This window comes from Athalia rosae, chromosome 5 (genome assembly GCF_917208135.1).
Source record: "Athalia rosae chromosome 5, iyAthRosa1.1, whole genome shotgun sequence".
NCBI lineage: Eukaryota > Metazoa > Arthropoda > Insecta > Hymenoptera > Athaliidae > Athalia > Athalia rosae.
This window is the reverse complement of record NC_064030.1, coordinates 17,890,984-17,909,619: the sequence shown is the minus strand read 5'-3', so window position 1 is coordinate 17,909,619 and position 18,636 is coordinate 17,890,984. Positions and strand designations below refer to the sequence as shown.

The 18,636-nt window shown below is 36.9% G+C and overlaps 5 protein-coding genes across 10 annotated transcripts; 3 read left to right on the top strand and 2 right to left on the bottom strand.

Annotated features, from left to right (window-relative positions):
- Positions 1 to 382: 382 nt before the first annotated feature.
- LOC105687311 (negative elongation factor D) lies at positions 383 to 4,126 on the top strand. 2 transcript variants are annotated; one of them, XM_012402856.3, is made up of 12 exons: positions 387 to 477; positions 876 to 1,057; positions 1,147 to 1,366; positions 1,444 to 1,551; positions 1,610 to 1,759; positions 1,871 to 2,001; positions 2,070 to 2,257; positions 2,313 to 2,565; positions 2,638 to 2,848; positions 2,924 to 3,064; positions 3,148 to 3,277; positions 3,357 to 4,126. In XM_012402856.3, exons 2-12 carry the CDS (start codon positions 876 to 878, stop codon positions 3,389 to 3,391), a joined length of 1,749 nt encoding a protein of 582 aa, XP_012258279.1. In that variant the 5' UTR covers positions 387 to 477; the 3' UTR covers positions 3,392 to 4,126. The 2 variants fall into 2 exon arrangements, with proteins under 2 accessions (XP_048511715.1, XP_012258279.1); XM_048655758.1 differs by lacking the exons at positions 3,148 to 3,277; positions 3,357 to 4,126 and having other exon boundaries at positions 383 to 477; positions 2,928 to 3,060.
- LOC105687314 (protein stunted-like) lies at positions 3,464 to 4,649 on the bottom strand. Of its 2 annotated transcripts, XM_012402864.3 has the most exons (4): positions 4,506 to 4,649; positions 4,187 to 4,317; positions 3,981 to 4,006; positions 3,464 to 3,581 (listed from the first exon to the last, which is right to left on the bottom strand). In XM_012402864.3, the coding sequence occupies exons 1-3, from the start codon at positions 4,532 to 4,534 to the stop codon at positions 3,993 to 3,995; spliced, it is 174 nt and encodes a 57-aa protein (XP_012258287.1). In that variant the 5' UTR covers positions 4,535 to 4,649; the 3' UTR covers positions 3,464 to 3,581; positions 3,981 to 3,992. The 2 variants fall into 2 exon arrangements, with proteins under 2 accessions (XP_012258287.1, XP_012258288.1); XM_012402865.3 differs by lacking the exon at positions 3,981 to 4,006.
- A 458-nt stretch (positions 4,650 to 5,107) lies between these two features.
- On the top strand, positions 5,108 to 9,471 carry LOC110116787 (ubiquinone biosynthesis protein COQ4 homolog, mitochondrial). 3 transcript variants are annotated; one of them, XR_007278555.1, is made up of 5 exons: positions 5,108 to 5,238; positions 6,796 to 7,139; positions 7,279 to 7,502; positions 7,571 to 7,799; positions 9,046 to 9,471. XR_007278555.1 is itself a non-coding variant. In XM_020853099.2 (4 exons), the coding sequence occupies exons 1-4, from the start codon at positions 5,157 to 5,159 to the stop codon at positions 7,722 to 7,724; spliced, it is 804 nt and encodes a 267-aa protein (XP_020708758.2). In that variant the 5' UTR covers positions 5,108 to 5,156; the 3' UTR covers positions 7,725 to 8,827. The 3 variants fall into 3 exon arrangements, 1 of the variants encoding a protein (XP_020708758.2); XR_007278554.1 differs by lacking the exon at positions 9,046 to 9,471 and adding an exon at positions 8,354 to 8,827; XM_020853099.2 differs by lacking the exon at positions 9,046 to 9,471 and having other exon boundaries at positions 7,571 to 8,827.
- Positions 5,232 to 6,751, top strand: LOC105687313 (UDP-sugar transporter UST74c). Its single transcript, XM_020853098.2, has one exon. The coding sequence runs from the start codon at positions 5,378 to 5,380 to the stop codon at positions 6,383 to 6,385; it is 1,008 nt and encodes a 335-aa protein (XP_020708757.1). The 5' UTR covers positions 5,232 to 5,377; the 3' UTR covers positions 6,386 to 6,751.
- Positions 9,268 to 18,317, bottom strand: LOC105687309 (discoidin domain-containing receptor tyrosine kinase B-like). Of its 2 annotated transcripts, none has more exons than XM_048655752.1 (15): positions 17,281 to 18,317; positions 13,708 to 14,234; positions 13,327 to 13,432; positions 12,835 to 13,060; positions 12,612 to 12,759; positions 12,163 to 12,455; positions 11,872 to 12,079; positions 11,211 to 11,795; positions 10,983 to 11,128; positions 10,755 to 10,916; positions 10,560 to 10,669; positions 10,299 to 10,475; positions 10,131 to 10,223; positions 9,919 to 10,060; positions 9,268 to 9,835 (listed from the first exon to the last, which is right to left on the bottom strand). In XM_048655752.1, the coding sequence occupies exons 2-15, from the start codon at positions 13,784 to 13,786 to the stop codon at positions 9,539 to 9,541; spliced, it is 2,772 nt and encodes a 923-aa protein (XP_048511709.1). In that variant the 5' UTR covers positions 13,787 to 14,234; positions 17,281 to 18,317; the 3' UTR covers positions 9,268 to 9,538. The 2 variants fall into 2 exon arrangements, with proteins under 2 accessions (XP_048511709.1, XP_012258278.3); XM_012402855.3 differs by having other exon boundaries at positions 13,708 to 13,959.
- Between the last annotated feature and the right edge of the window lie 319 nt (positions 18,318 to 18,636).

Sequence of the window (18,636 nt, the reverse complement as noted above, 5' to 3'; positions counted from 1 at the left end):
CACTACAATTATTATATTCCCAATTTTTGATTAGCAAACGAGGAGGAAGAAAAAAGAATCGCTTACGACTGGAACAAAAATATATATTTTTTTTTTACGCGTATAAATAAACTGCTACGTTATTATAATTATCGTTAGTGCACAGAATAAGTAAAAGTTAAATCCATTATATCAAAACTCCTTTTCAAATTGTTAGGGAATTATTGCTTAGGATTTGCTGCAAATAAACGTGTTGTATTTCTTATAATATTGTTGTTTATTATTATTATCTATATTCAATTTTATTATTTAATCGTATTTGCAAAAAATTTGCTTCACTGTTCTTTCAAATTTGTATTTCGATTCTCGTAATTTCTATCGAAATAATTCGAAATTGTAGTTTTAAACTTTACCGTTGTACCACGCAAGCGGTACCATCGTAAATATTTGTTGAATATTTGTCAAACATTTTCTGATTTTTATAAACAATAAACAGACGTGAGGAATATTTGATTTAAAATTTTTATTCATGAAAAAGAAGAAACTAATCTCGTTGTATTCGTAGGTCATTTTACTGTGAAAAGGATGCGTCTGATTTAAGTTTTTCGTAGCAATTCTACAAGTAGAACATATTTTTAACCCCTAAATTGCTATTTATTAAATACAGCTGTCAAATAACTTGTCACTAAGTTAGAATAGAATATTGAGTATCTCAATAAACTTTGACAGACTTATATCTACCCAGTCAACTTTCATACTTACTGTCGTGTGAAACAATAACTCAATTTCAATATAAAAATCAGTGTTCTATTCGATTAGCATTGACAATCTATCAGTCACAGAAGACGATGATCATTCAGCAGAAACGTAGCAAGTAATTCATTTGCAATTTTTAGATGGAATCAGATTATGATGAAGATCGAGGGGGTTGGGGTGATGATATGGGCAGGGGTGGCCCGGATGATTTTGGAGGTGACGATGGAGTCGATAATCCTCAGGAGGTACTCAAGGAATGTCTTGATAAATTTAAAACGCCGGACTACATAATGGAACCAGGAATATTCACTCAGCTAAAACGGTTAGTTTATAAATAGCTTCAATTTTTTAAGATTGCAATTACATGTATATGAGACAAGTTTTTCCATTTCATGGACATATGTTTTCCAGATATTTTCAAGCCGGCGGTAATCCCGAACAAGTTATCGAGCTCCTGTCCCAGAATTATACAGCATGTGCGCAGATGGCTAATCTTTTAGCTGAATGGCTCATTCTTGCTGGTGTAAAAGTAACCGATGTTCAAGCTATGGTTGAAAATAATTTGAAGGACATGATCCTTAAAACTTTTGATCCAAAAAAGGCTGACAAGATTTTCACCGAAGAGGGTGAGGTGAGTATTTTTGATACTTATGATTTCTGCTTCCAGTTTCTCAATGGTTATTCCATTTAATCCTTACCGCTTTGCAGACACCTGCGTGGTTGACGGAAATGATACAACATCCGACATGGAGGTCGCTTATTTATAGGTTGGCCGAAGAATATCCTGATTGCTTGATGTTGAACTTTACGATAAAGGTGAGGCTTAAAAAGTATGAATATTTCAAAAGAAATAAAATAAAATATATTATTCTAGCTCATTTCCGATGCTGGATTCCAAGGGGAGATAACAAGTATTTCTACAGCTGCGCAACAAATAGAAGTCTTCTCGAGAGTATTAAAAACAGCGATAGCTGGTTTCCTTCAGAATACCGAAGATTGGCATTCCAGCATACAAGAATGCGCTGTGAGTCAACCGACCGTTTGAGTGACCGATTGCTTTGCCATTGAAAACTGATCGTTGAAATTTAATTACATCATAAAATTTTTCTTCATTTATTTATTTTTATTTCTACAGAAAATGGTCTGTCATGGACAACACACGTATGTTTACAGCCAAGTATTATTACAAATTCTGGCGCAAGAACCTCGCGGCGGATTCACCATGAAAAGACTTTCTCAAGAGATCACCAAATGCGCTCAGCAGAAGTAAGAACTCTCGGTTAATTTTTCATGTTTCCATCAATTCACATCGCAATGAATAAATCAATTTTTAGTCGACACGACGTTACGCCTATAACGATGGCTCTGAACGGGGCTGCCGGTAGTCCAAGTGCCTGCCAAGCTCTGGGTTCGATGTTATCAAGAAATACTTTGAATCCGGCAGACATCACAGTGCTGTTTAGAAACTATTCGAACTCTGACCCTCCTCCCGTCGAGTTGATTAGAAATCCGCAATTTTTAGGTAAGTTCACCTCGCCTTTAAACATTATTGAATTGAAAAAATTAAAAATTCACAGAATTACTCGTTGATGCGTTATTCAAACCGGGGGTCAAGGTCAATCCCGAACACAAATCAAAGTATATATACCTCCTCGCCTATGCGGCAAGTGTCTGTGAAATTCCAGCAAAAAAATCAGCTCAGCGTAGGATTAACAAGGACGAATTGAAAACGACCATTCAAGCTATCGAGAAAGTTCATAATATATGCAATATCAATAAAGGATCAACCGAACTAATCGCCGAACTTAATACGCTATATCAGTGTATCAGGTAACGACATTTGTAGTATTGTGTGGAAAATTTGTAACTTTACAATGATATTTATTCAGCATCTGATTTCAGGTTCCCTGTAGTCAGCGTTGGTGTGATTAGGTGGGTCGAATGCACCGTCACGGAACCATCTTATTTCAAATTGAGCACCGAACATTGTCCGATTCACTTAGCCCTTTTGGACGAGGTCGTAGCATGTCATCAGTTGTTGCACCCAAAGGTATTACAACTGCTGGTGCAGCTCTTCGAAAGCAAACAGGATGAACTGGAAATTCTTGTTCAGGTGATTTTCTTTTACTCCAACATTGATTGAGTAATCAAAGTGCGGCATGGATTCTATAAGCCGATTTTATTTCAGTTAGAGATGAAAAAAATGCTGATTGATAGAATGGTGAATTTATTGAGTCGTGGATGCGTTGTGCCAGTTGTTTGTTATATCAAGCAGTGCTGGCAGCGTGGCGACACAGACGTTTCCCTCATCAGGTACTTTGTCACAGAGGTGAGAATTTCTCAGGTATCCTGAAAGGTTAGATATAAACGAGCTTTCATTAATACTTTTCTTCATTTTATTCCGCCTATCAGGTACTAGAGGCCATTGCGCCTCCATACACCTCAGAATTTGTGCAACTGTTTCTACCAATGGTAGAAAATGAGGAAATAACAGGGACCATGCGAGGTGACGGAGATAACGACCTCGTTTCTGAATTTATAGGTATGTTGATCCTATGATGAATGAGTGAAAAAAGAAATCATCGCATTTACATCATTTTGTTTTTATTGCTTGTTTCCAGTACACTGTAAGGCGCATGGTACAGCTGTGAGATGACGACTGAAAATTTAACAGCAGGTATCACGCTTGATGAATAATTTGAATTTTCAGGAAAGAAACTTTACCGGCTGTACGAAGATGTGTTTATTTTACATCGATTGGTATTATCTTACATAAATTACTTTTATTAACATTTACTCATCCGATGAACTTTTCTATCGTGACATGGCTCCATTTATTTATGACTCTGAAACAAAGATATCAATTTATTTAACATGCAATTGTTGGATAGATGATCATATTATGGTTTATATTCCGTAAGTGTTCTTATTTATTTTTTTATCTCAACTCTACTCATCAAATCAATGGAATCCAAATTTAAAATTTCAATTTAAACGAATCATTTTTCTCATCTCAACTCATGCTTGTGAATCACAAGGTACACAAATGATTAGAGTCAGAATTTTGGGCTGCGCCATAATTCATCAGAAAATAGCAGTAGAGGAATTGGTACATGCAAATTCAACAGGGCACACTGGTATGAACATAAAATTGGTCTTGTTACTTGAAATTGTTAGTTCAAACTGTCGCAAGAATCATGTCAGGACCACATCAATCTCAAACTCTTTCAAATCTTTGAACTTACGTATCGACGAATCTAGTATTTATCAGCTGTGAAAATACAATATCATTCAACCAATATGAAAAAAGAATAATAAGTAACCTAATCTTATCTAATCCTATAGGCCCTTTGTGTTTGTTTCTAATAGAGAAGAACAAACTTTTGGAAAGGCCATGATTTAAGTGTGTTGCTCCAGACTATACCTTCAAAATATTAATTTTTAAACTTACTGATAGCCTTGCCATCCTTCCACTGTGTAAACTTCACTGCGGAGGTGTCCCGCTTGAGGGCATCAGCTTTAAACTGCGGTTTCAAAGCTTGGCGAACAAGCTTAGCAGCAATCTGTGAGTAATTGATATAGCTGAAAATACATAATTATGAAAAATTTGTCAGGAATGTTAAGCTTGGTGGTAAGTCTTTTGTTAGGTTACATAACTTTTTACGAAATAATCGACTACAGAGAATTGTTCAGCCAGTCAAGAATGAAATTATGATCTTATCAGTCTCCTCTCTCTGTCCTTATTTAGCACAAATTTTTGTTGTACTCACTTGAGTCCAGCTTGTCTCCACGCACTCATTTTTACTCTGTTTTCTCAACGTCAAAGTTATCCCAAAAATTATGCCTTTCAATCGAACGGCAGACGGAAGAGAACAAGTAAAGAAGAGACTACAGGAAGTAGCAGAGTGTTAAAAGCAAGATGGCTGTTGAAGTGGAGAACCGAGCTTGATTTCTAGAGCGAACACTACAGCATCTGGCAGAAGTGAGCAGAAGTAAAAAAAAGCGTTCACGTTGACATCTTCGGCATAACCTTGACGATCAATTGATAGGTATGAACAAAGTTTATAAAATATACCGAGTTAAACGTTGTTGCGGTTTCATTATCCTCAAAAAATGTAATCGAATTATCGGCTTTCGCCGTTAAAAATGATTTCATTATTTCAGTCATGAATAACCGTGTTAGAAATGAAATTTTGCAAATCAAGACACCGAAGGTTGCATTTTGGATTTTCGTTATCTATTGGTTACTGAACATCTTATTCCATGTGCAACTTCGTTTATTTATCATGTAATAGTAAACTTCAACGTCAATCTAAGAGTTTGAAAAATTGCAACAACGATCACATTTAACATTGCTTGATTTTGTCTTCAGTTTCGTTTCCCGGTTCTTGTCCAAAGCCAGTCACATCGAGGAACTCTGAATGCACAAGATCAAAAAATACGTGGCAGTCCAACCTCATCGGGTTTTTGGCGAGCCGAAGAAGATGTCACGAATATCACAGTGTACGTTGATCTCCTCTTCTATATTATGATGACAAACAAATATTTAAGAACTGAATTGAGCAGTTATGAGTTTCGCTGACTCTGGTTACCGAGCTTATAAATAACCACCAAAAATCAATCACCCTGGGGTGAAAAAAAAATGGTAGGAGTAATAACAGCGATGACTTCGAGCCAGCACAGTGTCGTATTCTTACAGATAGGTTCCGCACTTTTTTACGGAATATCGTCACTGATGATTACAGTTATTAACAAGACTGTACTTACATCTTACAATTTTCCTTCGTTCCAAATACTGGGCATTGGTCAAATGTTTGCAACCATACTTGTCTTATTTGTGGCAAAGAAATTACGATATGTGGATTTTCCTGACTTAGAGGTTGGAACTTTGAGGAAGATTTGGCCTTTACCTATGATTTACATTGGTAACATGATATTTGGATTGGGTGGCACAAAGCAATTGAGTCTTCCGATGTTTACTGCCCTTAGACGTTTCAGCATCCTAATGACGATGATTGCAGAATACTATATACTCGGAGTACACGCTCGTGCCTCTGTTCAATTCAGTGTTTACACTATGGTACTTGGTGCAATATTGGCTGCTTCGAACGATCTTGCCTTCAATCTAGAGGGCTACGTTTTCATTCTGTTGAATGATTTTTTTACCGCAGCCAACGGTGTGTATATGAAGAAGAAATTGGACTCAAAAGAGCTAGGAAAATATGGTTTGATGTACTACAACTCGTTGTTTATGGTTATACCGGCGGCAGGTATAGCGGCGTGGTCTGGTGACGTGCAAAAAGTTTTGGAATTTGAGTACTGGACTAATCTCATGTTTCTTTTGCAATTTTTATTATCTTGTGTAATGGGCTTTGTACTATCTTACAGTGTGATATTATGCACTCTGCACAATTCCGCACTAACTACAACAATTATTGGTTGTTTGAAAAATATATGCGTCACTTATCTCGGAATGATAATCGGTGGCGATTACATATTCTCTTGGCTCAACTTTGTAGGATTGAATTTAAGCGTCATCGGTAGTTTAATTTACACTTGGGTAACATTCCGGAGAAAGGAACCCCCTGAATTGCCTAAATATTCTCCTCTGAGAGTCGATGAAACGGATAGTAAAATTCAAATACTTTAATCGTTGGGTGCTTTTTGAATTCATACATATACGTTTTATCAAAGGCTATGACTCGAATCTATTCAAATTTCGGTTGAGTCTCTAGTTCTTGTGAACTTGTTGCTAGTTAAATCTTAATTCATGAATTACCAAAGCAGAGTTACTGTTACCAGGACAATTTTGTGCCATATCACAGTGGCTCTTTATTTTAGGCCAAAAAAGAATTTAGTTTTTCCATGATAAATAAATTTAAATAAGTACTGTACATTATTATGATCACTAGCATGACCATTTTTTGTTGTTACTATTAGTGTTAATATTATTATTATTATACATGTATACAAGAAAATAATTGTACAAAAAAATAATAAATTTTAATCATTGAATGAACCAATGTGATCCTAAGTTTATCTTTCCTCGATCGGTTTCAGACAAATCCACAGCACGTAGATTTTGCTCGTCCGAAGCGTTTGCGGAGGATTTCAAGAAAAATCATGTGCAATTATCAGTTCTACAACGAACAGTTCTATCGGCTGGTGCCGCAGTTATATCATTGGCCAATCCTTTTCGTGGAGACATGATCGCTTGCCTTGGTGAAACAACTGGGCAAAATGCTCTTGTACATTGTCTGAAAGAAATGCAATCTTCACCGGAAGGGCAACGGATTCTAGAGCAAAGACCTCGTATTAATTCATCGACCATTGATATACCTGCCCTGAAACGTCTGCCTGATGAAACGCTTGGAAAATGTTATTATAATTTTTTGGAACACAATGTGAGGATTATGAAAAGTATTATTAGACATTTACCGAAAGTTTGTTAAAGAGAGTAGCTTTACACTTGGAAAAATTTGGGATTGAACCCATTCATGCATCGCACCAGTGTCAAGTATTAAGAATAGCGTTTTCTCGCAGGAAGTTACTCCGGATTCAAGAGCTCCTGTAAAATTTATCAATGACATAGAGCTTGCCTACGTTATGCAGAGATACAGAGAAGTACATGATATCTACCATGCGGCTTTATCAATGCCGACTACAATGCTCGGCGAAGTTACCGTCAAATGGGTTGAAGCCCTGCAAACTCACCTGCCGATGTGCATATCAGGGGCATTATTTGGAGCAATGAGACTGCGCCCGAGGTGATTGATTATTGTTAAATTGCCATGTAAAATTCTGAAGATCATTCATCTGTTTGGTTCATTTTTAGGCAAAGAAAAAATTATGTCGATCATTACTTACCTTGGGCATTGAGTACGGGGTCAAACGCTAAATTTTTACTTGGTGTTTATTTTGAAGAACGTTGGGAGCAGCCGCTAAAGGAATTTCACAAAGAAATGAACATCTCTCCGCTTGTCATTTAAATGAAATGAGTCTGACGACAATTGTAAATAATGTGTATAGAGTTATCCACGTAGTGAACTTCATAACAATGGAAGGTAATTTTAATCATAAATGATAGTAAGTAATAAATAATATCTCACAATACACTGTGTAACAACTTTTTTTTTTATTGATTATAACACTGGAAATATGAAGAATATAATTTTCAATTGGATATGATAATTCATGTTATACAAAGTTAGATTACAGATGTACATATAATAATTACGAATTGGTTTTTTTTTGTTTTCTCTCTTTTTGTTATCCATAAAAATTGTTGAGGATAAATATCTAAATGAATAATAACGTTTGTTAACTAATTTGAAAAAATCATTCATCAATTTCAATTTCATACAGAGAATATGTAGATGTGCTTACAACCTTATTGGTTTACGTTGCTATTTATAAATCATTTTCTGCTCCTTATCCCTTAACGGATTAGCATCGACGATGAGATTTTTAACGCTTAATTTGAAGAAAAATAAAATAAATTCCTTATCGAACCACAACAAAATTAATTGCATACAAGTACATAATATTGGAGTGTATAGTATGTTATCATCGAACCTATTTTCAAACATACCTCAGGATTATTTATCTTTTTTTTCAGATTCTCAACGCTACATTCCATTTGTTAACTCTTTGCTTATCAAACATACATTCGACGTATTTTTATATGTATAGGATTTTTATCAACTGCCTCAACTTTTTAGTCTTCCTAATTCGTAATTTGGCGCAAAGTGGAATTTATTCATTTTTTTTACCTTAGTTTTTTTCCCCTAGGATTCTAAAAACGATTTAACAAAACAATTGACGTCTCTCAATTTTTATTTCAAATTTGGCAACTTGGGTAATATTAGATTCAAATTTTAACGAATTTAATTTCGTAAAACACTTTCAATGGAACATTTTTGTGCACAGCAAGAGAATGTTGACAGTGAAATGACACAGAAAACTTAAACGTACGTACACATTTTAATGATTATTGCTGATATGTATATCTTACGTTTGTAAAAGTTTATATAGTTTTGAAATGTAGTAGCAAGGGAACGATACTTTAAATAATTAAGGTTATTATATTGTTTTACAAACTAGTTTCTCTTTTGTTACCCGTCAAACATTCTTATTCAGTAATATTAGGTGAGTAGTACAACACGCTTACGGGCGAGCCATTAGAATCGTATAAATATTTTACAAGGAATCATATACACTTTATTCAATAACATACTAGGCTCCACCTGTGATACGATGTTAAGATGATCATTGGTAAAAATCTAGCAATGAATCTTATGTTTATTTTAGTTTAGAACGTTGATTACGGCGGTTTTGACTCCATGCCTGTGTATCGGACAAAATTTGTTCGATTCATCCGACAGCTACAACCAAACCAAACCTAGCGAAGTCACTATCTTGGATTGGAGTTCGATGCCTCGAATGTATTCTGGAGACGATGAGTTTTTTTTTATTCTTATACCATTTTTACATTTATATATTATAATGAATATTGACCGATCAAAGTAATAATTGCATACTTTTGGTGAAGGTAACTGTTTTCTTCTTCGTTTTTTTTCAAGGGATAATATTGACATTTAATATAAAAAATTCCTTACGATTATCTTAAGAGTTATAGTTAGAAGATCAAGATATAATCTAGTTGAGCATATAAGTTAGTGGCTAGAGCATCCAATACATATTAACGGCGGATGCTCAGCTGATTGTAATTGATTTGGTCCACGCTGCAGTGCCAATAAAAAAAAATAAATAAATAAATAAAAGATGAAACTAATAAATTTTCTCAATCAAAGCTCAACCTCTTTAGGAAGAGATAGATCTCTTCAAAAGTGGGCCTATCGTCTGCACGTTTACTCCAACACTTGGTCATCATGTGATATAAGTCTCTGGAGCATGGAAGAGGCTGCGAAAGTATGCGAGGTTGATTTTTCTCAGTTGGACCGCAGTGGTACCATCGACTATAATTCTCCAGTACTTGTTCGGATGTTAAATCCGCGTAAGGTACCTCCGCACAACTCATTAAAATTTCCCATACCGTTACTGCATATGACCAAACATCAGATCGACAAGTTTGTTTTCTCTAAAATTAAATTTTAATTATAAAATTTCTAATTTCATCTTATCAATTTATTCCAGAGACGGTGCCCGATTATTTACACATACCAGTAAAATTGCCTCCCAAGACATCCATCGCAGAGGTACTCGAGCGTAGCAATCGTTGATGTAATATTCTTGATCATATTTACTGCAGTACATCGCGTGATCCGACACTTTTATCGTCATATTCTTACTGACAACGCAGTTTCTGTTAACAGGTAGTATGAAATACAAGAATTTATTGCTTGGATGAGATCAAACCTGCAGATGAAACTCACCTGGCAGCCAAATCACGATGTGGAATGTTCAGACTTTCTAAATATTTCATCCCGGAGGCAATCTGAGTTACAAAGTTCAGCAGGCATCCGTAACTGAAGTTCAAAAATAGGGTGAGTCCTATTTAGCTGTTCATTTTGGTTCATGACAATCGGTAGAGTTTGGCTTACCTCAATGGCATGTGATCGCTCGACTTTTCATGGGTTTTGATGAAACTAGGCAGATCACCGAGTTCTCCATACTCAAAGACCGCTCCGAAAGGTTCTTCTTCGGCAAGAGCTATGACTCTAGCAATATTTACATCTCGAATTTTAGCTAGCGAGTACATGTCATTCATGAAGTGTTTTCTGAAAGGCGATAACTTTAATTATAGCAAATTAACGTTTCGTTATTGACAAAGCACGTTCATATTTCTTCCGATTCTATCGTACCTGAGTGAGTCAGTGACGCCACGCCATAAAGAACGCACAATGACAATTTGCCTATTGCGTACGGTACCTGAATCCGGACTCTGAATACCTTTGGCTTCGCACAAATGAACCTTTGAAAACGTTGAACGATTTTTATGTTTACGAATTACAATCAGTTCGATCGGAGTAGCCCAATATGGATCAAACAAATATTACCAGTCCAAAACTCCCTTCGCCGAGTTTATCTAACATTCTTAATCTGTGCCTGGAGATATGGTGAAGATTGTAAGAGCTAGAAGACTGCGGTGGATAAATAGCGTCCTCGATTTGTAGAGAGGTAAACAAATTTGAACTACTTTGTTGCTCCCTTCGATTAATCTGAAATTAAAAACGATTCCCAGTGAATTTTATACGACGGTTTTTTAGGGTGCTCATATTACTTACCGTCAAAATATCAGTTGCCGCGTAGTACCCCTCGTGGACTTGGTGATTGGTTCTAGATGCGGTATGACAAAGTCTCTTCACAGGGAATGGTGTGAGGACCAAGTGGTCGATTATTTTGTCATCGCAGCAGCTGTCGCTCGTAAAATCTGCAGCGATATCAAAGCCATTTGTGGATGGAATTAAATACTAAAAATTAATAGAGAGGGGAGCAAAGACTTGGAATCTCACCAGAATAATCGCTCTTGCACCCCGTTAAACGGTCGCTTTTATGCGTGTGAGGTTCGAAACCAAGATTTTCCTTGGAGTAGAGTTTGTAAGTCCTTTCGTAGACGCTGCATTTTTCGTATTCACTTCCTAAAGTGTCCTCGTTTCTGAGGCTGTGACTATCGGATGACAGTGTTTTGCTCTTGAGAGATAATCTGGACTGAGATAGTCCGTTAACGATAATTGGTGGAGGCATTTTAATGTCCTTCATATTTATCGTTATTCCAGGTGTAGGCGATCTGCACAGTAAGGCTGTGTGCTTTTGCAGAAGCGCTACTTTGTTTCTGCCTCTCTGTTTCATCAAAAAAATTGTGCACGTCAAGAGCAGGGCTGTTACCGTGAGAACCCCACTGACCAGTCCTATGTAGGTCTGCGAATTGCTAACGGGAAAAGCATCGGGAGTCAAATTTGTGTTGAGTTCAAATATCGTTTCGTTGTAGCTTGGATTCGATTCCGAATCTGTATCTCCGTTTGCTTCGGTCTCGTTTTTATGGCACGCTCTATAAAATTGCTCCGATGACTCGTCGGAAATATTTCTTGATCCTGGAACTGAGAGTGGGAGAAATTAGAGAGATCTCGTTTCGAAAACAGAGTAATACTAGAAACATTTCGTTCAGTGTCTTACCAGAATCAAAAGTAATTTCGCTGACTAGAAGCCACTTGGCCCTTGGAATGAGTTCAACTTTTACGAATCGTCCTATTCTAGATTGCAAAGGTATCGATATACTCTTCGTTGTTGCCTTGACCTCCTCCACGATCACTTCAAGTTTTTCCGGAGTCTGATGATATTGCTTTCCGTCGAATGAAAACCAGATATAAGCAGCGGAAAAAACCTGCGGGAGTATAAACCACGCATCATCGATTAATGTCGACATAGAAATCTCGTGCTCCGAATCGGTAACGAGCCATACGATACCTGGATATTTTTACTAGGTACATTGGCCACGTGAACCGTGCAGTTTTCGAACTCTCGTAGAAGATAAAATTCAAAAATAAGCTCCACTGAGCCCAGATTACTCCATCCGACCCAATTTGTGAAACTGCTCGACATGGTAGTAGGGTCATCCCCGTAGACACCGTCGGTTAGCTGTCCCAGTCCATCGAGCATAACATTTCCATTTTCCGTACCGTCGTAAGATGAATCTTCAACATTGCAGCCATTGGGTCCAAAAGTTTCACCCTTTGGGGCTGAGTATTTTGTGACTTGCTCTGCAACAAATAAAAAGTGACGAGAAAAATTGAATCGCCGTAAACGGGAACGATCATAAAGAATAATAATAATAATAAATCAAAATAGGGGTGATATTGAGAATATTCACCCCTAGCGTTACATTTATTTAGTTGTTGTTGCTTTTTTTTACTCACGCTCCCACAGGCAGCCGTAAATTTCAACCCGCATACAAACTGTTCTGGGATGTTGACTGTACGGAACAAATCGAACTCTGCTCGCTACAAACGGCAAATCCAATTTTTGTCGTTCCACTAAATACGTGTTACTGTTTCCACGAAGTACCTGCAGCGAAATTGATAATTGTTCTTATATCGTAGCAGTTTTTAGAACAAAACAAACCGCCGACAATTTACTTACCCTATCGCCTTTCACGGTTTTGTACTGGTGCCATTTCAGGTCACGCCAATATTCAAGGAAAAATGTTTCAGCGTATTCCTGCCCCTGACCGTTACCGAATCTTCCCTGTGTTTCGGTCCAAGTAATGAGGTGATTCCTCGTGAGATCAACCTCGAGATATTCCCTGATATCGCTGCTGATCTGTGCCTTTGGGCACCAAGCTCCTCCGTTTTTTTCCTGTCGAATCCTGCCAGAAATTACACAATTTTATCAATAAAAAGGTAACGATTTACACAACGCACCTCTATAGTTATAATTGAAAAATCCAAAAACCCTTATTTGTTCTTCTCTTTTTTCCACATTTCAATTAGACCGAAACATATATAATATTTACGGTACTCTAATAGGTTCTTTTTTCAGGTCGAAGGAATTATGACCCACGGTTTTTTATGGGTATGAAATACCAGCGGGACATTAGGAGGATAATATCAGGACCCCCTGGAAATTACGAACCTGGCATTTTGCGGGCCAACGGATTTCATTTCGTAACTTGAGGACGCCGTAATCGCGTTGTCTGGAATCTTTCCCTCTTCCATACCGAGAGGAACGATACACTGCCCTATAGAGAAAAGAAAGCAAAGTTCAACGAACAAGGTACAGTATTTTGTATAACAAAACGCGGTAATTCAGTTTTCATAAAAATTATAACCAACATGAATACAACAACAGTGCGCAATGTGACGCAAATGATTGGAAAAACTAAAGGACAATAATAATAACAATAATAAAAAATTGTTGCTGTTGTTATTGTTATTATGATAAATGTCTGTTTATAATTCGTCTCAATTAATCTATATAAATGCGCTAATTAGAAGATCGTAAATATATACTCACCAAAGGCATGTCTAATTGGCTCTCCCGTGTAACAAGCCACGATAATGAGTACTTTTGTTAATACACCTACGGATTCCATGATATGTTACGCGATATCCTACTGAAGCATTATTAGAATGCTTTCTAAAGTTCATCATATAATATTTATATTAAAATAAATTTGTCACATCGTTATTTTGTTATAGATAGATGTTCATCTTTGCTGATTCCTTTTGTTTCTATTTTTTCAAATTCCATTCATTCTTGTACACCCTGAAACAGATTTAAAGAAAAAACGAAAGAACCATATAACATCGATTGATTAGGCGCTGTGTTAGAATAAAAACATCTCTTTCTCCTTTTGACCTTCGTCAGAACCCTGGTGAGATCCGATGAATTCACACGTGAATTCTACGGGCTTAAGTCCTCTCGATTCATATTTCAAGTCATGCATTAATTTTTACCCAATAATCATGAGAACTCGTATGAAATGTTACAGTTAAAATCTTCGAAATCCTCCTACATATTTATTGCATTCCATCAGAATTCTGAAAAGGAGAAAAACATGAAACCAAAAAAAATAAAAATAAACAAATAAATCACGTAGGGATTGCAGTTGAAATATAAACAAAGTTGAATTAGTTTTATATAGAATATACCATGTAATATGTGTACATATTACATAGCAGGTGTATAGCATTGCTTAATGGTGTTCCATGGTCCCTTTTGGGGGTCCTTGTTTGGTCCCGAATCTTAATTACATCGGTCCATATATAGAAATAGAACCCTATGTGTTTCAGAGTTTAAGGGCGGTGGAAGAGCAGGATGTAGAGGGTAGGGGATTCCGCGAGTCCTGATCCCGCAGTTACTGTATATTATATATACGTACATATATACAGGTATGTATACACCTCTGATGCCTATACATATACATGGTATGTATACGTACACTAAAACCGGGAGTGAGGCCATAGAGGCGAGTGAAACGAGTAGGAAGGAGGAGGATCGTGTGCCTGCGCAACAAGTAAAGGACAACGATCAATACGCAATATACAGGGAGTCCGAAAAGCAGCCAATGCAGCAGAATTTTAATGCCCATGATAAGCTGCACTTTCATCAAGCAGCTGTGCAGAGTCATATTTGGAAGGTATAACACGTTTAGAAAATATTTCCATCGCACTCAACATTTCTAGCCCGGTGTAGGTGTATTACAATATATGCTACATCGGTATTTGTACTAAAAATTTTCAATCCATTTCATTTTATTTATTTATTTTGGTTCTTGCGTCTTTTTCTTTTCAAGACACCGAGTAGGAAGAAAGTCGAGTTTCAACCCTCGTGGAATCATGCGTAAGCTGCCACCCCTAGTCCTCCCCTATTGCATCTTGAAAACGAGATGAGAGAACAATGGGCATCATATGCCAACAAAGTTATCATGGACGTTGAATAGGCGATGAAATTATTCACGGGCAATCTGTCCTAACGAAGTTAATTTTCGTCCCGCTCTCGAAATCTGCATATTCAGCAAGATAACGTCGTATACATACCAACCTGTACATACATACACCTATGTACATACATATAGGTATACCGAGTACATAACAACTTGAAAATAGGGATCAAGTGTTGCACGGTTGATGACATTTCCCGATGTGCGATGACACGTAAGTCCACTTGTCGGTGTAAAAAAAATTTCCACAAAATTGAAAATATAACGATAATAATAAGAACACTCGGAATAATTATATGTTTTACTGGTTTTTTTTTCTCGAGAGAAGGGACAAAATTTCTTCGATCGATTGTCTGTGCACGGTGAAAGAATAAAGCGTCTTCTTTTTTGTTTTGATAGGTCGGTGTACTTATGGGATTGCGCTGTCAACCTTTCGCATCTTTCGTGCGAGGAGAATTCTCACCCCTTATGGCGTACACCCCGCAAATACCTAAGGCACGTGGCAGTGAAGCTGTAGTAGGGCATTTTATATTTATTCTGTGACATTAGGCAGCTGAAACCTATAGGTATACCACAGTGTACTACAATATTATGGGGTTGACTGCTGCTACTAAGAACCCTGAGTTGCTTTCCTCAGAAATAATTTACCCTCTGCAGAAACAGGAACAGAAACAGAAACAGCATTTACCACTTGATGACGGTATGAAAACGTCAGCGCCCAAAATTCACCCCATTTCTCTTTCTTTCTTTGTTTGTTTATTTTCGTGTTTTCTTCTCTCTCTAGGAAGCGAGTTAACTCACCGCTGCATGGAAAAAGGAACCCTCTTGACGATGAGCATAAGCCTGCTATACATGGGGTAGCAAAAGGCATAAGTAAATGGACTATGGCCGTACGTACGTATTTGTACGAGGCATTTCGTATCAACTCAACCAGGTAATTCTGACCCTTCCAATTATTATTATTATTATTATCATTATTATTATGACCGTATTATTATTGCTGTTGTTGTTAATGTTGTTTTTTCATCATCATCTTCTTTCCATTTTTTTAATTCGATGCGATGGAATGCGAATTAAAACGCACGTACATTTATAAGAAAGTAAGATAGCTGCTAACTCTACCTTTTTATTAAATTGTTCAATCTTTCGGAAATCCATTTTACTCTGCCTGCGACTCGACGTATTCTGTGCATTATAATATGAGAAGGACAGGAAGCTTTATACGGTGTATAATGTTTAATATATTCTGTTAACCAAAGTGTACGGTACAATTCCGAAAGAGGGTGCACTAAATTATATTCAAAACTCACCCCTCCTTTCTCTCTCTCTGTCTTTCTAGCAGGTTGAGATGGAAACAATATTCTAGAAGCTGAACGGAGATCTACAATTTCCTTAGGGTGCGACGTCGTAGTCGTCGTTACCTTATAAACTGATTTCCTATCCTCAGTCATAACTTACGACATGGATCGTTCATTCGATAAGGAAAACTTGCAGGGTGAGTTAATATAGCTATAGAAATTCCTTGTGGGGATGAAGTCCGAGTGAATTCGAGTGGGTTCTGCATATTTGTGTATACCTCGTTATTTTGAATTTCGTTGAAAATTTGTTTGAGCCGAGGTCTATTATAATAGAATTATTTTTTTCACCCCTGGTTTCTATTTATTCGTAGATTTCTAAAATTCTGTCAAGTTTCTTCGTTAAATGTAATTTTTCATCGAAAATTAGTTTTTCAATTTTGAATTTGAGTTTAATGACGGCATAAATTGGTGGTAAAAAAAATTTCAAGTTCAGCGTGTTTTTTATATCGCATAAGAGATACCGACATTCGTTGTTAGCCATATTTATACACCTACATATACCACGATGAAGAAAATCAGGTTTGTCATTTTCCCGACCTCCGAAAATTGTACAATTCAATTTACCGCACAATGCCCTACACACACTGCAATGATACAGTGGCCGCGTATCATTCTCATGATTCAATAATCGCTATTATAATACCATAATGGAAAATAGACGCATTATTACATCTGCAATCCCAAAATCCCACGCGACGAATATACATGTGTATTCATGTATGAAAATTATAACACATCATTTTTTAATAACTATATTTTAATAGATACATTTTTCATTAGACTCACCGAATATACATCAGCTACTGAAATTTCACCGACTCACAATTTTTAACACGATCTGCAACCTGTTCTTTGATTTTTCTTTATAATTGTAATTCTCAGACAAAGCAAAAATCGAACAAAAGAAAAGAACTAAAAAAAGGTCGCACCTTTTTCCGATTTTTTTTCACGTTTTCGGTATCACTTTCGGTGAAAACTGTAATTGATTTCTTGTTTATTTTGTGATGAAAATATTTCAGATTACGTGATAACGGTGCCAACCCTTTTGAAGAAGGAAAGAAAGGGAAGGAACAAATTGTAAAGACTTCTCATCCCCTATTCAGGTAAGATATTTTATCTCATTATGATTAAACAGAAGAACCGCGAATTTAAAATATTCTGTAAGTTTTAATTAATGATATCTGCGTAAAGGGAACAAATGATGATTTTGTTGTTTTTTATCTTTATTTATTATTTTGTTTAATTGTTGTTGAAACGTTAAGCAAAAATGGCTCCGCAGGTGAAGCAATGATAAAATTATTGTTTCGTTGAGGATGTTTTATCAGGAGGGGTTGTTGCCGATGCACACTGAATTATATCGCACACCGCGGGGTCCTCAGTTCTGCAGGACGATTCTGCTACATCCATACCACCACATTTTACCACCACTCCGGAGCTTTTGCTAAACCCAAGCGTGCCGCAATATCGTTCGTTTTGTGATCTCTGAAAGTCCCGCTCGGAAGCGCAGACGCGACTCCCATTCGCCTTTCATACTCCACCTCATCCTCCTCCTCCTCCTCTTTCAACATTCTAGCATCACCCCGCTTATTTCATCCCCTTGCAATAATATCCATTCACATAGGTATACACGAACGACGAAAACAACCGACTAAGGGTAGGCCGCACCTGTGACCAATTCGTATTATTACCACCGTTTCAAATTACACAAGTATACAATACAACCCTGCGAAAAAACTTCCTGCGCAATAACGTGACATTTTTCTCTCACTTGATAATTAGATCCTCATTCCGAATTTCATTTCGTTTCTATTTTTCAGGGATCACAAGAGAGAAGATATTCAAGGCTTGTTCCAAAGTGTAATTCTTCTTCTTCATTCTATCGAGACTTTTCTACTTCTTGATGCAGGGAATTATCATCGACTGGAAGTCGTTATTTGGAAAACCATTACGATACCTAGATGCCCTAGGTTGGTGGGTACAATAACGGCGGAGCAGTAGCTTTGTCTCGGGGGAAATTAGAAATTTCTTAATTTTTTATAACCACCGACCATATTTTTGGACCTACGGAAATCTCTGGGGTGGGACACGATCGCAAATATTACGTAGAAAGGGGAGTAGGCAGACGATTTAATTAGGTGGACC

Excerpts from the sequence above, each read along its gene's own strand:
- LOC105687309 (XM_048655752.1), bottom strand. The coding sequence starts at position 13,786 with ATGGAATCCGTAGGTGTATTAACAAAAGTACTCATTATCGTGGCTTGT. Across the intron at positions 13,061-13,326 it reads GTTGGCCCGCAAAATGCCAG|GATTCGACAGGAAAAAAACG; the intron begins GTTCGTAATTTC and ends AATTTCTGGCAG. Across the intron at positions 12,760-12,834 it reads AAACCGTGAAAGGCGATAGG|GTACTTCGTGGAAACAGTAA; the intron begins GTAAGTAAATTG and ends ATTTCGCTGCAG.
- LOC105687313 (XM_020853098.2), top strand. The coding sequence starts at position 5,378 with ATGGTAGGAGTAATAACAGCGATGACTTCGAGCCAGCACAGTGTCGTA.
- LOC105687314 (XM_012402864.3), bottom strand. The coding sequence starts at position 4,534 with ATGAGTGCGTGGAGACAAGCTGGACTCAA. Across the intron at positions 4,318-4,505 it reads TGGAGACAAGCTGGACTCAA|CTATATCAATTACTCACAGA; the intron begins GTGAGTACAACA and ends ATGTATTTTCAG.
- LOC105687311 (XM_012402856.3), top strand. The coding sequence starts at position 876 with ATGGAATCAGATTATGATGAAGATCGAGGGGGTTGGGGTGATGATATG. Across the intron at positions 1,367-1,443 it reads TTTTCACCGAAGAGGGTGAG|ACACCTGCGTGGTTGACGGA; the intron begins GTGAGTATTTTT and ends ACCGCTTTGCAG. Across the intron at positions 2,566-2,637 it reads ACGCTATATCAGTGTATCAG|GTTCCCTGTAGTCAGCGTTG; the intron begins GTAACGACATTT and ends ATCTGATTTCAG.
- LOC110116787 (XM_020853099.2), top strand. The coding sequence starts at position 5,157 with ATGCACAAGATCAAAAAATACGTGGCAGTCCAACCTCATCGGGTTTTT. Across the intron at positions 7,140-7,278 it reads ATAATTTTTTGGAACACAAT|GAAGTTACTCCGGATTCAAG; the intron begins GTGAGGATTATG and ends GTTTTCTCGCAG. Across the intron at positions 7,503-7,570 it reads GCAATGAGACTGCGCCCGAG|GCAAAGAAAAAATTATGTCG; the intron begins GTGATTGATTAT and ends GTTCATTTTTAG.